Consider the following 20,365-nt stretch of genomic DNA (forward strand, 5'->3'; position numbering starts at 1 on the left):
CTGATTCAAGGCTCGATCTCACAACCTGAGCTGAAATCAAGAATTAGACACTTAACCGACTGAGCCACACAGAAGCCCCTACAGAAATTTCTTTTTATTGCTATCCATAGGAGATGATGAATGTTACCTAAACCTACTGTGTAATCATCTTATAATGTATGTAAATCAAATCATCATGCTATATGCCTTAGGCTTATACATTGATATATGCTGATTATTTTTAATGGAACTGGAAAAAAAGACTTCACTGCAAACAGTAATACATGCCCTTACCTTTTAAAGTTACCTACTGAAGTATTTACTGATGAAATGTTTGGAATTTGTTCAAAAAATAACTAATGATGAGGAGGGGGAGTAATGGAGGTCTAAGTGAAACAAGACTGGCCATGTACAAGCTGGGATAATACTATGTAAGAGTTCGTTGTATTACTCTACTTTTTGCTTATATTTGAAACCTACATTAAGAAAGTTCTAGATTCTGGGCTCCCTAGGTGGCTCAATCAGTTGAACGTCTGACTCTTGATGTCAGCTCAGGTCATGATCTCATAGTAGTGGGATCGAGCCATGCAGGAAGTAGAGTCTGCTTGGGTTTCTCTCTCCCCCTCTACCACTCGTGTGCACAGGCCCTCTCTCCCTCTCTCTCAAAAAATAATAATAATAATACAGGTTCTAGATTCTAATTCTATTTTAGCACTAATACCCTCAGCATTATTTAAACTCTGTCCAGCACTGAAAGAAAATATTCATATGCAACTAAATCAGTGAGATAAATGATCAGTGAAATAAATCTAAGTCTTCAAACCATAAACTGGACATCAACACTGTGTAATTGAGGAGATGTCCTCCAGGGTTTTTATGAGACGGAATGACATGTGGATGGTTATGTGACCATCAACTACAGTAGCTCCTACATTATCAACCCTCTTCTATGCCATTTATTAAAAAAAGACAGACAGAAATAACAAGGAGTACAAATTCAATTTAAAACTTGAGAACACATTATTTCCTAGAAAAGGGAGGGAAGTGAATTATAAAACACAACCTGAAGGAAAAACAACCGAACAGATCATTTCTGTTCAATTTTTGTTTTATTTTATTTCCTATGATTTTATGGCCAAGTTTATCTTGATTTTACATCTTGAGTGAGAATTAAAAAGAAAAATCCTATCTTCACTCGTACAAAACATCCAAAAGGTATGTGGGACTGAGGGAGAGATCAAGGAAGGGGCCCCTACCTCCATCATCACCAACTTATCAGGATATGCCAGGTCTCCCGGAGCAGGTTTGTAGCCCGTGATGTCCGTCTGAATGTAGATGTGGGTTCTGTAGACTAGCCGCTCTTGTACGTCTTCCAGCATCTGCTTTACTCCAGCTGCAAATGCTCCCAGTTGTTCAGCTGATAAAAAAGTGTAATCATCCATCCTTTTTATATTTGGAAAAATGCTTTCTTTAAACAAGCGAAAATATTGCTAAATTGCCTAGTAATAGCAGGAACCGTTTTTGCCTCAGGGACTGTGGCCGCATTCTATTTCAGTATGATTCAAAGACCTCAGAAAAATTTAATAAATTTCTTTCAATTTCCTCATATTGAAAGCTGGGAAATAAATTTGCCCTTATACCTTCTTCCCGGGACTCTGTGATATTTCTATTATTAACATGAATAATAAAATCTGAATTTTAAGGTGTTTTGTGCTTTTTAAAAGTTATCTCATACAGCTTTGAAATAATCCTGAGAGAGGGCTAGAGCAGCTTAGTAGCTGGGGTATCATTCCTATTCTACAAATAAATTGAGTCCCACAGACAGTAAATGACTTATTCATGTTACTACAAAGAAAACTGAGTAGAAATTTAAAATGAAATATGAGTTCATATAGAATTTCTTCATTCCTAAGATGCCAAGAGTGTTAAGACAAACCAGTGATGCAGTAACAGCTTTCCTAGGGGTGGGGCGCTGGAGACACTACACAATAACATAAATACTCCATTTAACTCAGAGGCATTAATATATGAGAAAATACACACCTTAGAATGAACTAAATGCAGTAGAATAAGAAACTCTGGAAGCATAACAAACCTATAGTGTCTCCTGAGCAAAGTCAAAGTGAAGACAGTAATTTCTGCCAGTAAAATAACCACTTGAAGGTTTTTTGTTTTTTTTTTAAGGTATCTAAGTACCATTAGGAAAATGACAATCAAATCAAATACAGTATGAAAGAACGTATCAGATGGTTAATGTAGAGCTTTCCAGAGCATTGCTTTTATTTGTAATTTCAAAAAAGATAAGTTATTCATATGTATGTACGCTAAAATAATTTGTTTTTAAATCAAGAGTGAGCAATATAGTCAATGACTTTAGGTATTCTAGGAAAAACGTATTAGAAACGCCTAATCCAAAACCACAATTCTCTCTGGATTTCAGATACCAGAAAGAAAGGTAATTGTAATTATTTTATTACTAATTTTTCCCAGATTTTAAAGTTCTTTCCCCATTTAATTTGTACCTTTAGTCAAAAAGTAAGGTGCATCTTGATTTAAAAAGGGACAAGGCATCAAGCCAGGCTATAAAAATATTAAATTTATACAGGTGAGTGGGGTAGAAGATAGGGGGTTTTCAAATTCACTGAGCCACAGATACAATTAAAAAGACTTTTGAAATTTTCTAAATTATCATTTACCATTGTTCTGTACATGATCTTCAAGCACCTCATTTTTAAGGATCCCACAAAGTTCTGATAGAGTCTCTAAGTGAATAACGTGAATGATCAAGGGCCTGAAGACATCATACAACGACACACACAGTTTCTCCAAAAGTTCACTACAATGAAAGAATAGAACATGGTTATAAGTAATAATCTTTTCAGGATTTTCTAACAGTATAAATGGCATCATTGATTTCTTCTAGCCAATAAAAATAAAAATCTATTGGAAAACAGTGTATAGGAACATTACATAATGAGAAGTGAAAGGGTAAAAATAATACTGCAGTTTTGTTTTGTTTTTGCTTTAAAAGCTCAAATCAGGGGCACCTGGGCTCAGTCGGTTGAGCATCCGACTTCAGCTCGGGTCATGATGCACGCAGGGTCTGTGAGTTCGAGCTCCACATCGGGCTCTGTGCTGACAGCTCAGAGCCTGGAGCCTGTTTCAGATTCTGTGTCTCCCTCTCTCTCTGCTCCTCCCCCACTCACCCTCTGTCTCTCAAAAATGAACAAATGTTAAAAAAAATTTCTTAATAAAAATAAAAATAAAAGCTGAAATCAATAAGGAGTCTTCAGCAGCCACTCAAATTAGCTGCCCCCAGCCAAATGTCAATTTATTACAACTTTATTTCAGCAATACTTTGATATATATGTCCCTTGTCCACAATAACAAATATTCCCGGTAAGTATCCTTTTAAATTCTACATCATTTGTGAATCAAATATAACATCTTCCCTAGGAAAGATGAATTCAGAATTCTTGAATACTTAGATAAACAAACCTCAAAGTACTTTGGACATAGGGGCACCTGGGTGGCTCAGTCAGTTAAGTGCCCGACTTCAGGTCAGGTCATGATCTCACAGTTCGTGAATTTGAGCCCCGTGTCGGGCTCTGTGTTGACAGTTCAGAGCCTGGAGCCTGCTTCAGATTCTGTGTCTCCCTCTCTCTCTGCCCCTTCACCACTTGTATTCTGTCTCTCTCTCTCTCTCTCTCTCTCAAAAATAAATAAACATTAAAAAAATTTTTTAAAAAGTACTTTGCACATACAAGTATATTTTTGACAATTTTAAACATTTGATGGTCTATATTCTCCATATTGTCAATAGTGCTCTTCTATACATAGCATTTCATCAGAAATGATCAACCTAATCAATACCATGAGATAAATTTGTCTCTTCCTCAGTACAAGAGTTATAATGTTAGAACCTTTGTAAGAGTCAAAATCACCAATAGGAAAAAACCAAAAGTGACTAACACGGGCAGAAAGACACTTTCAGAAAAATAAGGAAAAGGTATTAAGTATTGTATGTATTTTTAAGTGTCTTTCATTGGTTAGAACCACAGAATTTTTTAACTAGAAAGAATTATCATACTTAGTGGAGATAAAGGGATATAGATTGCCAAGACTTAGTTCCCAATACAGGATTCTTTTTTTTTTTTTAATTTTTTTTTTTTAACGTTTATTTATTTTTGAGACAGAGAGAGACAGAGCATGAACGGGGGAGGGTCAGAGAGAGGGAGACACAGAATCCAAAACAGGCTCCAAGCTCCGAGCTGTCAGCACAGAGCCCGACGTGGGGCTTGAACTCACAGACTGCAAGATCATGACCTGAGCCGAAGTCGGCCACTTAACCGACTGAGCCACCCAGGCGCCCCCCAATACAGGATTCTTACTATCGTCCCATATTGTCTCCATAAATATATTATAAATATAAAGGCATGTTGGCCTTTAAATTGCATTTATTTTTCAAAAAAGGTACTGTCCCACCCAAGAGTATTCTGTTCACACACCCACAAAAGTTAAAATATTCTGCAGTTAATTTTATTCATTTAAAAAAATTTTTTTAATGTTTACTTATTTTTGAGAGAGAGAGAGAGAGACTGGGGTGAGCAGGGGAGGAGCAGAGAGAGGGAGACACAAAATCCAAAGGAGGCTCCAGGCTCTGAGCTGTCAGCACAGAGCCCGATGTGGGGCGTGAACTCACGAACTGCAAGATCATGACCTGAGCCAAAGTCAGACACTTAACCAACTGTGCCACCCAGGTGCCTCTGCAGTTAATTTTTAAATAGTCATATAATATAATAAGCCATGATGGTTATTAGCAAATTAAATCTTAAAAGCAAGAGGTAGGGGAGACTGGGTGGCTCAGTTGGTGAAGCATCCAACTCTTGATTTCAGCTCAGGTCATGATCTCACAGTTTGTGAGATCAAACCTCACGTCAGGCTCTGAGCTGACGGCATGGAGCTTGGGATTCAAGCTGCTTGGGATTCTCGCTCGCTCGCTCTCTCTGCCCAATGCACACGTGTATGCACTCTCTCATCCTCTCTCTCTCCAAAACAAACAACAAAGCAAACAAAAAAAAAACACCAAGAGTTAGATTTTGTGTACCACCTACTCTAATTTTGATGTTGGTTTTGTGAAAAATTCATTGTAAAGCTGGTGCTCATCCTGGCACACGTGAACCATAAAGGCACAGCCACTGCGAATCTGCAGGAAATAAACACACATCACCTACAGTTAAAGACACACAATGATTCCAGCACTTAGAAATAAAGCAAGTATCTTATTTGCAATGTGATTATGCATATATATTCATAAAAGTTATGCAAGAACAGAAAATGGTTGGTTTCCAAAGATTTACTGCTGAACATAAACATGGCTCATTTTTATTTTTTGCCTTCTAAACTTTTGACAATGAAAATTACTTTTCTAGTTGAAAAGGGGGTATTTAATAAAAAAAATCTTTATATATCTTTCTATAGTACGAATTAAAGTCACAAAACAAAAAAGCATTCTGCAGCAAAAGTGAAAACTAAATGGTCAGTATAAATCCACAAACTGTGATACTTCATCTTTAAAGGAATACTTGTTTGTGAATCTTCATTCTTCAAAAAATACATCAAAATGAGAATATTTTGACAAGTTGACTGCTAACTACTACACCAGATTTCTCTTAACTGAAAGAAAAATTCTCTAAGTTTGTTGATATGGGAACCAAAACTTATTTACCCACTTGTAGCTTCTAGAATACCAAAACATCTCAGAGGAAGGTTTAAACACCAAACAAAACTAGTAGAAACTTACCAAGGCACAATGATCTCTGTTGTTCTGGCTGGTTAACTCTGTTACAGTACAAGTGATACTAGGGCCTAAAAGAAGCTCCCGCTGGTCAAGGTAACACTGATGGATGTCATTCAGCAGTTGCTGGTATCTGATGAAAAGCAGATGGGATTGGCATACAAACTTCTGAGTTCAGGTATGTAAATTAAATCTGATCTTAAATCCCAGAAGTGGTTTCCAAACCCCTAAAGCTGTAAGGTCACTTCTCATTTGCCCACATTAAATACTACAAATATTTATGTATAAAAAGAAAAAACAAACCATAATGAACTGTGGTTCAAAAGCTAGAACTTTTAAAGAAAGATTTATCTCCCAAGAGTAGAGAAAGATCTTACATCTACTGAAATTAAAAGCAAATTCTGCTTGGTGCGCCTGGGTGGCTTAGTCGGTTAAGCATCCAACTTCGGCTCAGGTCATGATCTCATGGTTCATGAGTTCAAGCCCCGCATTCGGCTCTTTGCTGACAGTGAGGAGCCTGCCTGGGATTCTCTCTCTCCCTCTCTCTCTTTCTGCCCGCCCCCCTCTTAAAATAAACAAACTTAAAAAAAGAAAAGAAAAGAAAATCCTGCTATGGGAAAAAGAGATGCCTTGCAAACTCACTAAGACACATCTACAACCTTATTCCCCCAAATAAGTAATGTGCTACAAGGTTTACATAGCATGCAAGGTAACTGCTCAGAAAATATGAAGGACATAATAAACTTGGAAAAAGAGCACATCAAGAAGAAGGTCATTTGGAAAGTAAAGAAATTCTAGGTACTCACTCAGGTATTTTTTCAGATCGCTGTTCTATTTGTTCAATGATAGTCTGCAAAATAAAAATATATTAAAAATACATTTGTTTTAGTTTACTTTTAATTACTTCCTCATTTTAACGAATACACGCTAATGTCAGGAAATCTGTAAATTCAAAAACGCTGAAATATAAAAATCACCTATAATACCACAAAATAACCACATTTAATATTTTAAGATATTCTTTCAGTTTTTTGTATACTATAGTTACTATATATTTCTTTAAAAAAAACTAGAATTATATATTCAGCTTCATAACCTGCTTTCAAAAAATTAACACTTCAAAACATCATCCTACTCAACAATCAGATGAAAATGTATGGAAAGCCTTAGCATAGTGCCTGGTACCTGGTAAACACTCAACGAAGCACTATTATTATTATTTGAAACATTACTTTCACAGCCCCCACGGCAAATGTACCATAAATCAAACATTCTATTCGACATCTACACTGTATCCTGAGAAGAAAAGCCCAGTGGTTGGGAGTAAAACTAGAGGGTCTGGGCGCCAGCTGCCCAGGAGTCGTCTGAGTCCAGGAGAGCTGGCTCTTGACTTTCCACCTCCCACCGGGTAAAGCTGCTACAGTAACAGAAAGTACTTCCCAGTCGGGGACGCCCAACACTGGCTCAAAAGAGATACTTTTAGGGGCTTTTGCTCCATTCTCCTAAAACGTTTCTGAGAAAGGAACTGATTTATATCCCTATCAGCAGAATTGTCTGCCTGACCAAATCCTCAAAAGCAATGACTGTTAATCTGCCATTTTCTTGACCAAAAAAAATGCCAGCTAACCTTAAACTGCACGTATTCTCCACGGAGGCTATACAAGCACTCATATTTATTAATCGTTTGCATTTTCTTTGAGTAATCTGGCCACTTAGAGTAGATATTTATCTTTCTTACTGACTTACAAGCACTCTTAGTATATTGAAAATATTAACCCTCTCACACTTATTTGTTGGAAACATTCTAGTTTCTATTTTTCTGTGGCTGTTTAAAATTCAGAAAATTTAATTTTTTTTCACGTTTATTGTTGAGAGAGAGACAGAACACAAGTTGGAGAGGGGCAGAGAGAGAGGGAGACACAGAATCTGAAGCAGGCTCCAGGCTCTGAGCTGTCAGCACAGAGCCCGAAACAGCGCTTGAACTCACAAACCATTCATGACCTGAGCCAAAGTCGGACTCTTAACCAATTGAGCCACCCAGGTGCCCTGGAAAATGTAATTTTTATATCACAAATCTTTTACTCCATAATTTTTTCCTAGTAATTTCTGCTAGTTATTTTTTTTTTCTGCTTATTTTTACATTTAACTCTTTGGTTTACTGATAGTGTATTTTGGTAATGTTATAAAAGGAAGACCTGACTTCTTTTTCCCCAAATACTTAGCAAATCTTCCCAATACTATGTAGAAAACTAGAACCCTTCCTCCTTAAGAAATTTATATACTAAGTTCTAGAATTTTCCATTCCAGTGATCCACTGATGAATTCTTGAATCAGTATCACTGTATTTTTCAAATTTTTCTTGTCTAGTTAGTCTTGCTTATTTAGTATACCAAATGAATTTTAGCATTATCCAAAAAGAAATTCCACTGGAATTTTTGCTAAGATTACATCTGACTAATAAATTATATTAGGAGGAACTGACATTTAAAAAATTAAGTCTCCTGAACCAGGAACAAGATAAGTTTACTATTTATTCAGTCTTTTATGATTTTCTGTCCAGTTTTGCCATTTTCTTCCTCCTTGTATTTCCATTAAGGTTATTTGTAGATAAATATTTTATGCTGTCACTAGTATGTCAGGACTCCATCGCATGTATTAATTGGTTACCATTAGTAAATGGCAAGCAGAAAGGCCACTGAGAATTATAAAATCATTTTATATTCACCCACCCCACGGAGCTATATATCACACCTATCTATACCATTTCTTTTCTAATCAAATTTTTACCACTGGTATTCGACTACTAAGCAAAAGCAACCAATCAGGCACAATCTAAACCTCTTACCATCAATGAACCACCCTTCTCCTGTATCTTCTATAAATAAGACCAAGTTTCTCTTATTTCAAAAAACAAAAAACCCCTTTCAACTAACTCTGGGAGGGAAACAAGAAAGGGACTGAGTCAGTCAGCAAAAGTAGACTACTCTTTCTAATATCTTCACAAGGAACAGGAAAAAGATACATGTACCAGCTGGTCAACTGTATCTTGGCTATGTTATTAAATATGTAAATACTGACACAAAGACCTACTTTCTACCCCCTCCATTTCTAATCACTCCATCAAGACAAATATTTAGCACAGTGGCTAAGGAGAATAAGTAAGGCACATGTTCCCAACCTCAAGAATATACTACCAACAGCTTAATCAACCCCTATTTCTCATGGACTAGTGCAAAATCTTCCTTGTTGATCAGGCCTCCCTATCTCAAATCTTGCTTCGCCATAATCCATCTTCAAAGAGCATCCTTAAGCTAAAGAAATGGCAAATCTGACCAAATCATTCTCCTGTCTAAAATACTTCACCAGGGTGGCCTGGGTGGCTCAGCTGGTCAAGCGTCTGACTTCAGCTCACGGGCCATGGATTTGAGCTGCGAATCATGCTCTGAGCTGACAGTGCAGAGCCTACTTGAGGTTCTCTCTCTCTCCCTCTCTCTGCCCTCCCCTCACTTGCACACATTCACGTGCTCTCTCGCTCTCTCCCAAAATAAATAAACTTGAAAAAAATAAAATACTCCACTAGCTCTCCGCTTGTCCTGAATTGGCATGACATGTGACGCCCCTTGTGAAACGATCTCTCCCATCTTTCCTGTCTTTTTTTCCCCATCACACGTTACCAACGTCCTGTGTTCTGGTCACAAGTTACAGGGAGCTCTGCCAAAATAAGTATGGCTACAACCATCCCTCTACGTGCCGTCTTCTCTGCATGAAGCATCCTTACCAATCCCCTCAAGCCCGCTATAAATCTGTGCTCCTTTCGGTCAAATATCACTTTCACCTAGAAACCTTCCCTAAGCGTCACGGGAAGAGCTAAGTGTCTCCTGTTCTGTGCTCTTAAGGCACCTCTAAGGTATGCTACTGTAATGTGGAAAGATAGTGCCTACCTTTCATTTGTATTCATTTTCCTGGTTTAGCAAAAGGTCTAACATACAGGAGAGCCTCAAAAGGGCTGGCTAAATAAACTTCATAGCAATATCCTATTTACGTCAATAGACTTACTCTGACTTTGGGAGCAGCAGCTCGAAATTTCACATAAAATAATGTGAAGGCATTGTCTGCATTGGGTACAGATGCAGGATCCTAGAGACACGGGGAAGGGCAGGGAAGGAAGATAATTAGCAAACAAATAATCATTCAGAAAATATGACACCAACCATTTTAAATGGCTACTGCTGGGCCTGTATACCAACCAAAAGCTTACAGAGAAAAATCTCAAAGACAGATTAAATATTAGTATTATTGCTACAAATGAGACATGCTTAGGTGGAACTGTCATCTCCTTCCTCTTCATAACTAAAATTTACCCTATGCTGCATGAATTTTGGTGGTAAACAGACCTGAATTCAGATTCATACTCAGTCACTTACTGACAGCAGGATAATGGCCACATTACTGGACCTCTCTAAGATTCAGCGCATCCATTAAATGCAGATTAGTCATAAAGGTGTTATGCAGCTCAACAGTAAAGCACTAGTTACTGGTACATTGTAGGTACTAGCACTGATTAGGTATTAATTTCCTAAACTTATTAAAAATCTTACAAAACAGAAAAATTATATAGTCTGGCCTTCATGTCAGCTACGAACAATATGAACAGTAAAACACAACCCGAAAATCAGAGGCTTTGAACTAAAAGTTCAAGAAGATATTTCAGGGGCGCCTGGGTGGCGCAGTCGGTTAAGCGTCTGACTTCAGCCAGGTCACGATCTCGCGGTACGTGAGTTCGAGCCCCGCGTCGGGCTCTGGGCTGATGGCTCGGAGCCTGGAGCCTGTTTCTGATTCTGTGTCTCCCTCTCTCTCTGCCCCTCCCCCGTTCATGCTCTGTCTCTCTCTGTCCCAAAAATAAATAAACGTTGAAAAAAAAAAATTAAAAAAAAAAAAAAAAGAAGATATTTCATGTTCTTTGAAAAGTAAGCTTAAAACATAAAATGCATAGTCTTTATGATTTTATTTTCTTATCTGTTCAGTGACCATCTTAGCTAGCTGCACTCTTAATTTTCTAACCTAACTCTCTGCTCATTTTCCACCTAGCATCTACTATGACCTGTAATTTGTTTGTTTGTTTCCTTCTTCGCTGATTATTTCTTCTGAATTATCCATGAGGGCAGGGACCTCGCTGGTTCCTTCTCACTACTGTACAGTTCCCAGTACAATACCAACCACTGAGAAGGCTCTCAATGAAAATACATTTGTTAAACACAGAAAATTAAATTATCTACCATATGTTAAAAAAAAAAAAAAACTCAAAGTATCCATCATATGTAATCCTACCCCTAAGACAGAACTAGTTTTATCATTTTGCTGTATTTCCTTCCAATATTTTCATGAAGATAAAATGTTTTAAGTGACAAATGGTTCAAACCTTATTGTTTACCAATAGTAATGAGTACTTCTCACATTATTAAATATTCTTTGAAAATAAGATTTGATGAACAGATATAATACAGCCATTTTTTTTCTATGCTAAATAAAACCGTGATGCATAGTCTTATTTAACAAAATGTTAAAAAAAAAAAGTTTCTAGAGGTACTAAGTACTAATCTTACATTTAAGATTATGGAAGGTAAATGAATGAATACAAAAAGAAAAAGAAAAGAAAAGAAAAGAAAAAAAAAGGAACGACCTCACCAGTTAACTCACCCTTTTCAATAACTGACTGGTGAGGTTCTGTAGCGTGTTCACAGTGTATGTCTTCATGAGGTGCAAGGCTTTAGAAAGACACTGCTTAAACTTCAGCAAATATACAGGATAATCTTTAAAATGTGGCTATAAAGGAAAGGGAAAGATTTACAAAGAGGAAACAAACACTGGCACAGCCAACTACGAAAACAAACCTGTCCTTAAAGTAAAGCTATGTATGATGTTCAAAAGGTTTTATATAGATTGTAAGCTTGACGAAGACGAATACGGGCTTCTCCCCTAATTCCCCTTCAACCAAAAGTTCACTTTATGTCACTTCACTTTTACAAAAGACCTACAGTAGTACCCGTTTTTGTTAACCAAAAGAAATCCAATGAGGATTTTCACTTTTATGAAATGGTAACTGCTTCTTCACTTTAGGACACTTTGATTTACAAAAGGTTTCATAGGAACATTCTGCTTTCAGATAGTGGGGAAAACCTGTACAGCTATAAATCCTTGGGAGATACAAGGAGGGTGATGAAATCAAAGGGCCTGTTCCTTTATTTCCTCCCAAGTAACACTTCCTGTTTCCAAAGAAGTATCTAGAACACCAGGAAGTCAAAAGCCTAAAAATCACCCATCCTTTTAGGTGGCTATACCTGTGTCAGCCAGGATCCCTTTCTGTTCCAGAGGTTGCCTCAGCAGCTGAAAGTACTTTTTTTTACATCACTACTGACAATGACTAAGAATTTGCTACAGTTTTTCTTCAAGTATATTACAGATACCCTGTTTCCCTTCAGAAGAAATACTTTATAACATAGGAAGTAATATAATATGAATGTTAAGATTTCTTAAAAACATACAGAAACAGGGGCGCCTAGATAGCTCAGTTAAACACCCAACTCTTGATTTTGGCTTAGGTCATGATCTCACAGTTCGTGAGTTCAAGTCCTGTGTCGGGCTCCATGCTGACAGCTCAGAGACTGTTTGGGATTCTCTCTCTCCCTCTCTCTCCCTGCCCCCTTTCCTGCTTGTGCAGGCACACACATGCATGCACTTGCACTCTCTCTCAAAAATAAATAAATATTCTTTAAAAAAAATACAAAAATATCATGACTTACATGAGATGAGATATATGTTATACAGTCATCTAACTTGGCCAGCATAGGTATAAATCCTTCACTATTAACAGACAATGTAGGAGAATTCAGTTTCTTTAAGGAAAAAAAAATTTTTTTTAATTCACAAAAAATATTCAGGCAAAAGTTGAAAATTATGTATTAGAATTAGCATACTTCCCTTTAGACTATAAGTTATACTAATGTCTTTACATTTTAAGAATCATCAAAGTATCCTCAAATATAGCCCATGTGTAATAATAAAGAAAGGACAAAAAAGTAATAGTGATTTAATTTAGTTTATTCCTAATGAGCTTTAAGGGGCTCTTCATAAATTTGCAAATATTTACATTACTGCATTGTACAATGTTATATTAACACATCAAGTACCCAGACTTCTCATTTTCTAGTACAACATACACAAATTTCCTACTTTCAAATGGTGGCGATTTTTTCAAGGTTAAAGGATTAACTAGCAGTCATACTATGTTTAGCAGTCATACTATGAAAGTAAAACAATATATAAGCAAAATATAAGTAAACGTTTAATGATTAAATATATACAAATATAAGCATAAACACAAGTAATATATATAATGTTTAATACTTAACATATAAAACTATACATTAAGACATGAAACTACTTTACATACTTGTTTTATATAAATATGAAAATATAAGTAAAGAAGTGTATGCAAAATATAAGTAAAACCAGTCAACTATTTTTTATCTTGATAGCTTAACAATGAACAATTTCCCCTTGCATTCCATTATTAACTGGTTACTAGTTTTCTGTCTCTGTAGTAAACCATAATAATTATAATTAATTTAATACTTTTAGTCATTTATATGTAGTAATTATGATTAATTTATGAGCCAGGAAGACATAGGAATATAATTTACACAGCAGTCTTAATTGAGACTATTACTTTGATATACAAGCATGCGTTATAAGGACTATACTCCAAACTAAACAGGAGATTATTTTAAAAAATATTTTGATTGCTAAGAGTAGCACAACCACAGCAAGATTTAAAATTTAATACTTCCCCTCACCATCTTTTCAGCTCACAAATAAGATTCTGTACGTGGTAACAGACAAAGGGATTTTAATAACAGTAATACAACTTAAGAGGAACTACTGTTTAAATCATATTTGAAAAAATCTGAACTGGTAATGATACCTACATGGGGTACAAGTAGGAATATCTATCTGCAGGCAAACTATTAAGTTAAATTATCACTCAAGTCAATTTATAAATTTAAAGATTATATTCAGAAAGGAAAATACAAATAAAGTCACTAACTTTACAAAAAGTAAAAAAAAAAAAAACCATGCTTACTGTGTTAATAGTTTCCAATTCATTAAAATAGGAAAGCTTTTGTTGAATGTTTTCTGCCAGATCAACAAGTTCCGACTTGCATTTTTTAAAAGAAAAAAATCAGTATAAGAACGTAAGAATCAACACTCCAGTCTCAAAATTACATTGAATACATTTATACCAGACATATAGGTTTATTTTAGACATAAGATTTTAGACTAATGCTCAAAGATTTCTGCAATCGTGGACAAATTAAGTGATGATTATTACAGCAACTTGCATATCTTTTATAAAATAATAAATAATTCCCTTTTAAAAACACATAAAATATACAGAGAAGACTCAGATAAAGTGACTTACATGTTCTATCTTTAGATCATGAGTTTAAGTACAATCTAGATCAGTTCATCTTTTCATAAACCCCACCATTACTATAATCTCTTTGCTTATTTGAAAAGTCTCAATCAAGAGTGGACAGGGCAAACTAATGTATCGTCTTCATTCTGAAACTGTACTGAGACTTAACAGCTCGAAACATAGGCTTGCCTTGCCACATTCATGTGAGCTTATTTAGAATACAAACAAGCTGGCAATGTCATAACGTGCATGCTTAGCACAAGGCCTCATACAGAGCAGAGTTCAATACATAGTTGGAGAAATTAAAGAGATCAAAATTAAATTCTACCCATCTATTTAAAAATAAAATGTTAAGTATAATCACTAGCCCTCTCCCCTACTCCAAATTACCTGTTCTTTTAGGAGCTGTTCACAGGCTTCATGTAGGGTTCCTGTCTTATTGGACACAAAAAGATACTGTTTCTGCAATGATTCCAGATGCTGAAGAGCACTGTTTACATCATTCAATATAGCATCACACTGCTCCTGAAACCCAGACAAGTAATCCCTCATCTGTCTAGAAAACAGAACCAAAAGGGGATTGGCAATAATATTTTCCCCCAATAAGCAGAGTCAATAAACAACAAAGTCTCATTTTTCCCCAAATGCTTGAATCTCAGGAGAAGAGTCGACCTACTCACTGAAGTTTATTATATTCAGAAAGGTGCCAAAAACTATGTTAACACCTTTTCCAAAACTTAAGAGGAAAAAAAATCACTGAAACAATGAGCAACAAAAGGAATCAGCCTTAAAGCCACAAGCTGGCTTTTCACATTTAAGGCAATAAATCACCGACTCAACTTTCAAAGACTGGGACACTAGGGCCAACCCGGGGTATTAAGTAGGTCAATCTCTCAGGTCACTTAATGTCTTTGAGAGACGGTGTGATGTCATGGAAAGAATTTTGGACTTGGAATCAGAAGACCTGAGTCACTGAGTCATATGAGGAAAGTCGCTTAGTATTTTCAGGCTTCAGTTTGCACATTTGTAAAATAGGAATAATACAATACCTTTCCTCACATAACTGCTATAAAGATTAACTGAAATCACACATCAAAGAGCCTAACACATTATCTAGCAGTAACAGTCACTTGATAAATGTTAAATAAATGCAATTATTCAATCCACAGTCCCCAAATCAGCTCGACACTATGCACCATCATTTCCCCTATGCTATCAACATACACAAACAGGACAACATAGTTACACCCCATTCTAGGTGGGCATCCCCAAAATCTCTTGGGTCACTACTTCTAAAGAAAAGCAACAAACATCTCAGAGTTCCTGTAAAATTCCCACTTGAACTCAAACCTTCTTAGAGTTCTCTAAAAACCAATGTGTGCACCTCCTATTAATTATGATACAACTATTTGTTTAAATCACACAACTTATCTCTAGCTCTTCTTAAAGAAAATGTTGCTGTTGGAGTTTTCTTTGTATCTTAATTTCGTTTAAAGATACAGATTATGAAATGCTGCAGATGACTGTGATCTAAAAGTTAGGGGACACCTGGGTGGCTCAGGTCATGATCTCGCGGTCAGTGAGTTTAAGTCCCACATCGGGCTCTGTGCTGACAGCTGAGAGCCTGGAGCCTGCTTCAGATTCTGGGTCTCCCTCTCTCTCTGACCCTCCCCCACTCATGCTCTGTCTCTCGCCATCTCTCAAAAATGAATAAACGTTAAAAAAAAAAAAATTTAAAGTTAGGTTAGCCAACAAACTCAAGAGCCACATACCTATATTTAGTTTCTTCATCCTGATCCATCTGAGTTTGTAGCTTTGCAAACCATGAGAAAAACTAGAAAAATAAAGAGTATTACATTGTCAACAAAACTAAAACAGACAAGATGGAAAGTGGCTACAGGCTAAACAGCAAGTCAAAAGGGTAGACACTACCTAAGTCTTACTGTTTGTGGTTCAGACATTAATAATTATTTTTAAGCCAGGAGATGATCATTTAATTCCGTAGTCAATATCTACATGCTAGAAAAGCAAAGGATATTAAAATCATTGGCCACATCCAGAGTCAAACAAAGATAAGGGTTAAAGGTACAGTATATAAAAAATATATATTCTTTCCTAAGAGGCTAATGCCTATTTGCTACATTGCTAAATTTGAATAGGTAACATAGGGCTTTGGGTCAGTGTTCATATTAATGCTATCTAATAAGGATTATAAAAATATAACTTTGAAATAATGTAACAGAGTCACTTAACAACATGGGACTTCTATATTAGCTAAACCTGGGTTTGGATTCTAGCCCTACCACCTATGTCGTGAAAAATATCTATTATTAAAAAGAGGTGGAGGGCACAGTCTATTAAGCATCCGACTTTGGCTCCGGTCACAATTTCAAGGTTTGTGAGTTCGAGCCCTGCGTCAGGCTCCACTCTGACAGGACAGAGCCTGCTTGGGATTCTCTCTCTCTCCACCCCTCCCCCAATTGTGCTTTCTCTCTCTCTCAAATAAACTTTAAAAAATAAAATAAAATAAATAAAAAGAGCTAAAGATTGACCTTATACAAGCATGAAGGATAAAAATGTTTTATAGCTTGATCATTGTGGGAGTTAAATTTGTCAAAACTCATCAAACTATATACTTAAAATGGATATATTTTATATTGTGTAAATTATAACTCAATATACAAGTTTTTCAAAAAATCTAAAGAAAAATATGCAGGTACAAATTTAGCCCAGATTTTTTTTTTTTCCAAATAGTCCAAATAAGTTCACAGACATGGTGCAAGGTTATTCTCCACAATTCTCAAGTTGGATTTGAAGTCAAGGGTATGCTTCATTCTCTCCAGATATTAGGCTTGCCAAGTGCCTTAGCTATCATTCACTTAACACTGACTGTGTGCCTGTCAAACACTGTATGCATTATCTAATTTTCAGAAAAATCCCATGAGATAGGTATATAATCATCCTTGTTTTGCAGATTTGAAAACTAAAGGCCTAAGAGGATAAGTGATTTGCCTAAACTCACAAAGGTGGTAAGTGATGGAGAGGGTGACTTTCAGATCCAGGCTGGCCTAACTCAAGAGGTGGAGCTCTTTTTCACTTTGCCACACTGCCTTGACTTCCTAGATCTGCAATTCAGCAGGCTTGCTTTGTGCTTTCCTTGGTAAATGCCTCAGCTCTGATTTTTATACAGCAGAAAGAAGAGACAAAAGAAGTGGCAGAAGAAACTGCTATATATTTAGGTTTATGATTAGGAATAAATGGCCATCAGGGGAAGATTGATTACACATGCAAATTTTAAAAAATAACTGTAAGGGTTCATCTAAAGAGAATCTTTAGGTTCTTAAAAAAGAAATTACCTAGCAACAAGCAGAGGGGGGTGTATGTGTGTGCATGTGCGTGTATGTGCACACACACGGGCGTGCTAGGGGGACCCATTGACATAAGCAGACACTGGGGGAGGCCAAAAGTGCATGAAACATTAAAACCTTAATGATGAGCCATCAACATCCAAAGTTGGAATATCATATCTTTATCTGTATCGCAAATACAATTGGGCAACAGGTTTATTTAAAACACTCACAGAGGTATCTGGGTGGCTCAGTCAGTTGAGCATACGACTTCGGCTCAGGTCACGATCTCACAATTTGGGAGTTCAAGCCCCACACCGGGCTCACTGCTCTCAGTGCAGAGCCCACTTCAGAACCCCTGTCCCCCTCTCTCCCTGCCCCTCCCTTGCTTGTTTTCCCTCTCCCTCTCTCTCGAAAATAAATGGAACATTTTAAATAAATAAGTAAATATAAATAAGTAAAAATAAAACACTTACAAAACAACCACAGCTAACACAAAATCGAGAATGTTCTAGAAAGATCTGATGTTAACTATATCTTCAAAGATTTAGAACTTTTAACAAGGACACTTTTTCATTAGCCCTGTCTTGAGATCTTTAAAATAATCAAGCATCCTTAGAAACAACAATGCCATTCACCTGCTGTGCAGTTTCAATTCTTTCTTCTTCCATTTCTAAGGAAATGAAACCCTTCAAGAGAATGTCTTCTGTAGATTCAGGTACTATTGAAGGCTCTGCAGCAGGCAGCGACTGGGATGTTAAACTGCACAAGTCTTCAAGTGGAAGCTTCAAAAAAAAAAAGAGCCACAGAGATATTTAAATAACGTGAAAATTCTCTAAACTCTTGACTGTTATTATTCCATCTCACTTGTTTTGAAAGATCATTTGAGGCTAATAACTGCCCTATGACAGTAACACTTACAGCTAGGCTCTTTCTATTAAATGCTAGTCTCAAAACGTAAACGTAATACGGTTATTGCACCGAGAGTTAGGTATGATTTTTGAGTTGCCTTTCTAATACTGGCAGTGAATCTGTGCTAATTAACACACGTTTTCTTACTTGAACCTCATGAACTGGCACCAAGGGCAAAAACCTGTATGCTGTTGAAAGTAGCTTGCCTTTCCCAGGATGTAACAAAAGAGCGTGGCCTCATTAATGCTTGCCAACAGAAAATAAATCACACCCAAGAATTAACTATCAATAAACATGACCTCCTTCTGCCATTTCTACCACTGGCACACTTCGCCCACACCTTCTTGGTGGTAAATTCTGAAACTGTAACTGAGGAGAAACCATCTCAGAACTCCCCGTCGGTTTCGGAAGAGCCCCCCCAGAAGGCCTCATTTTGACACCATCAAATACTTTGACCTACAATACTTTCCAGTTCTCCACGACTAAAGATAGCCCAGGTGTTAATTTACCTATAGTCACACAGACGTACTAATTTTAGACCTCAAATAAAGGGAGTGTGGATGAAGGATGAGGTAAAAAGGCCTAATGTTTCAATTCCAGTTTTTAGTCCTTAGGACATAACATTTAAGGCCCATCTACAGAAAATTTTGACCCAGGGCCTTAGGAAATTGCCCCTGTTTTTCCAGACACAAGAATTTCTTCTGAAGACAGGCTTTTATCTTCAAAGCTTAAAAAAAAGCTAGATGAACAATGCACCATCACTAATTTAGAAATACAACCCTTTGGGGCGCCTGGGTGGCTCCGTCAGTTAAGTGTCCGACTTCGGCTCAGGTCATGATCTCACAGTTTGTGGGTTTAAGCCCCTTGTCGGCCTCTGTGCTGACAGCTCAGAGCCTGGAGCCTTCGCCTCTCTCTGCCCCTCCCTCACACTCTTGTCTCTCTCTGTCTCTTAAAAATGAATAAAACTTTTTAAAAAATTAAAAAGAAAAAAATTAAAGAGAAATACAACCCTTTAAAAACAGGCTTTAAAAAATTTTTTTTAATTTTATAGACAGAGAAATAGGTGAGTGGGGAAGGAGCAGAGGGAGGTAGGGGGAGGGTGGGAGGAGAGAGGGAGAGAGGGAGAGAGGGAGAGAGAAAGAGAGAGAGAGAGAGAGAGAGAGAGAGAGAGAGAGAATCTCAAGCAGGCTCCACACTCAGCACAGAGCCTAATGTGGGGTTCAATCCCACAACCCTGGGATCATGACCTGGGCCAAAATCAAGAGTCAGACATCCACTCAGGCAGCCCCAAAATAGGCGTTTCTGTCCTGAGTTCAAGGGGGGCTATACCTTCTGGCATGGGGAAGCGTGTTATGGTGCAGCCTGGTTTGAACACTGCTCCTGCTCACTTATAAGCTGTGTGACAACAGGCAAATTACCTAATGCGCCTAATCCTCAATTTCTTTTCTGCAAAATAGGAACTACAATATCTGTATCCTGAAGCCACTAGGGAAAAAAGAAAACACGGATGTGGGAAAACAGGCTTCCTGAACTGCTGGGAAGCTGCAGACCAAAAAAAAAAAAAAAAAATGTTCAGCAACGTCCTCAACCTGCCTCCTCCCCACAAGGAGTCATGACTCTGACTCAAGAGCCAGGAGGTCATGAGTAAACGTAAACACCTCTTACTAAGGGTATCACCTGTTCATGTAACCCTTCCTGAATGGTGACATAATCCTTCAATATAAAAGGACTATGGCACACGAAGAATTACGTTTCTCAAATCCAGTGAGCATCTATCTTGAGTCCAAAGCGTCATCAGCAACCGTGTGCTGCCACCAGGGGTTCGGAAGGTAAAAGGGCCTAATTATTTCATTT

The 20,365-nt window shown here is 37.1% G+C and overlaps 1 protein-coding gene across 3 annotated transcripts in view; it reads right to left on the minus strand.

Moving 5' to 3' along the window:
* COG3 (component of oligomeric golgi complex 3) overlaps window positions 1-20,365 on the minus strand; it is a 70,618-nt gene that overhangs the window by 43,751 nt on the left and 6,502 nt on the right. For all 3 annotated transcript variants that reach the window (XR_008295561.1, XM_027064870.2, XM_015068867.3), the window contains exons 2-13: window positions 18,238-18,384; window positions 16,025-16,086; window positions 14,643-14,808; window positions 13,917-13,991; window positions 12,577-12,669; window positions 11,474-11,599; window positions 9,833-9,913; window positions 6,583-6,626; window positions 5,783-5,909; window positions 5,094-5,185; window positions 2,676-2,815; window positions 1,236-1,396 (exon numbers count right to left, since the gene is read on the minus strand). Coding sequence is in view for 2 of the 3 variants with exons in the window: in XM_027064870.2 (XP_026920671.1) it covers window positions 1,236-1,396; window positions 2,676-2,815; window positions 5,094-5,185; window positions 5,783-5,909; window positions 6,583-6,626; window positions 9,833-9,913; window positions 11,474-11,599; window positions 12,577-12,669; window positions 13,917-13,991; window positions 14,643-14,808; window positions 16,025-16,086; window positions 18,238-18,384 (1,314 nt within the window). In the remaining variant the exon portion in view is untranslated. The remainder of the gene's footprint in view (window positions 1-1,235; window positions 1,397-2,675; window positions 2,816-5,093; window positions 5,186-5,782; window positions 5,910-6,582; window positions 6,627-9,832; window positions 9,914-11,473; window positions 11,600-12,576; window positions 12,670-13,916; window positions 13,992-14,642; window positions 14,809-16,024; window positions 16,087-18,237; window positions 18,385-20,365) is intronic.

The sequence above is a fragment of the Acinonyx jubatus genome, chromosome A1 (genome assembly GCF_027475565.1).
Source record: "Acinonyx jubatus isolate Ajub_Pintada_27869175 chromosome A1, VMU_Ajub_asm_v1.0, whole genome shotgun sequence".
In the NCBI taxonomy this organism is placed as follows: domain Eukaryota; kingdom Metazoa; phylum Chordata; class Mammalia; order Carnivora; family Felidae; genus Acinonyx; species Acinonyx jubatus.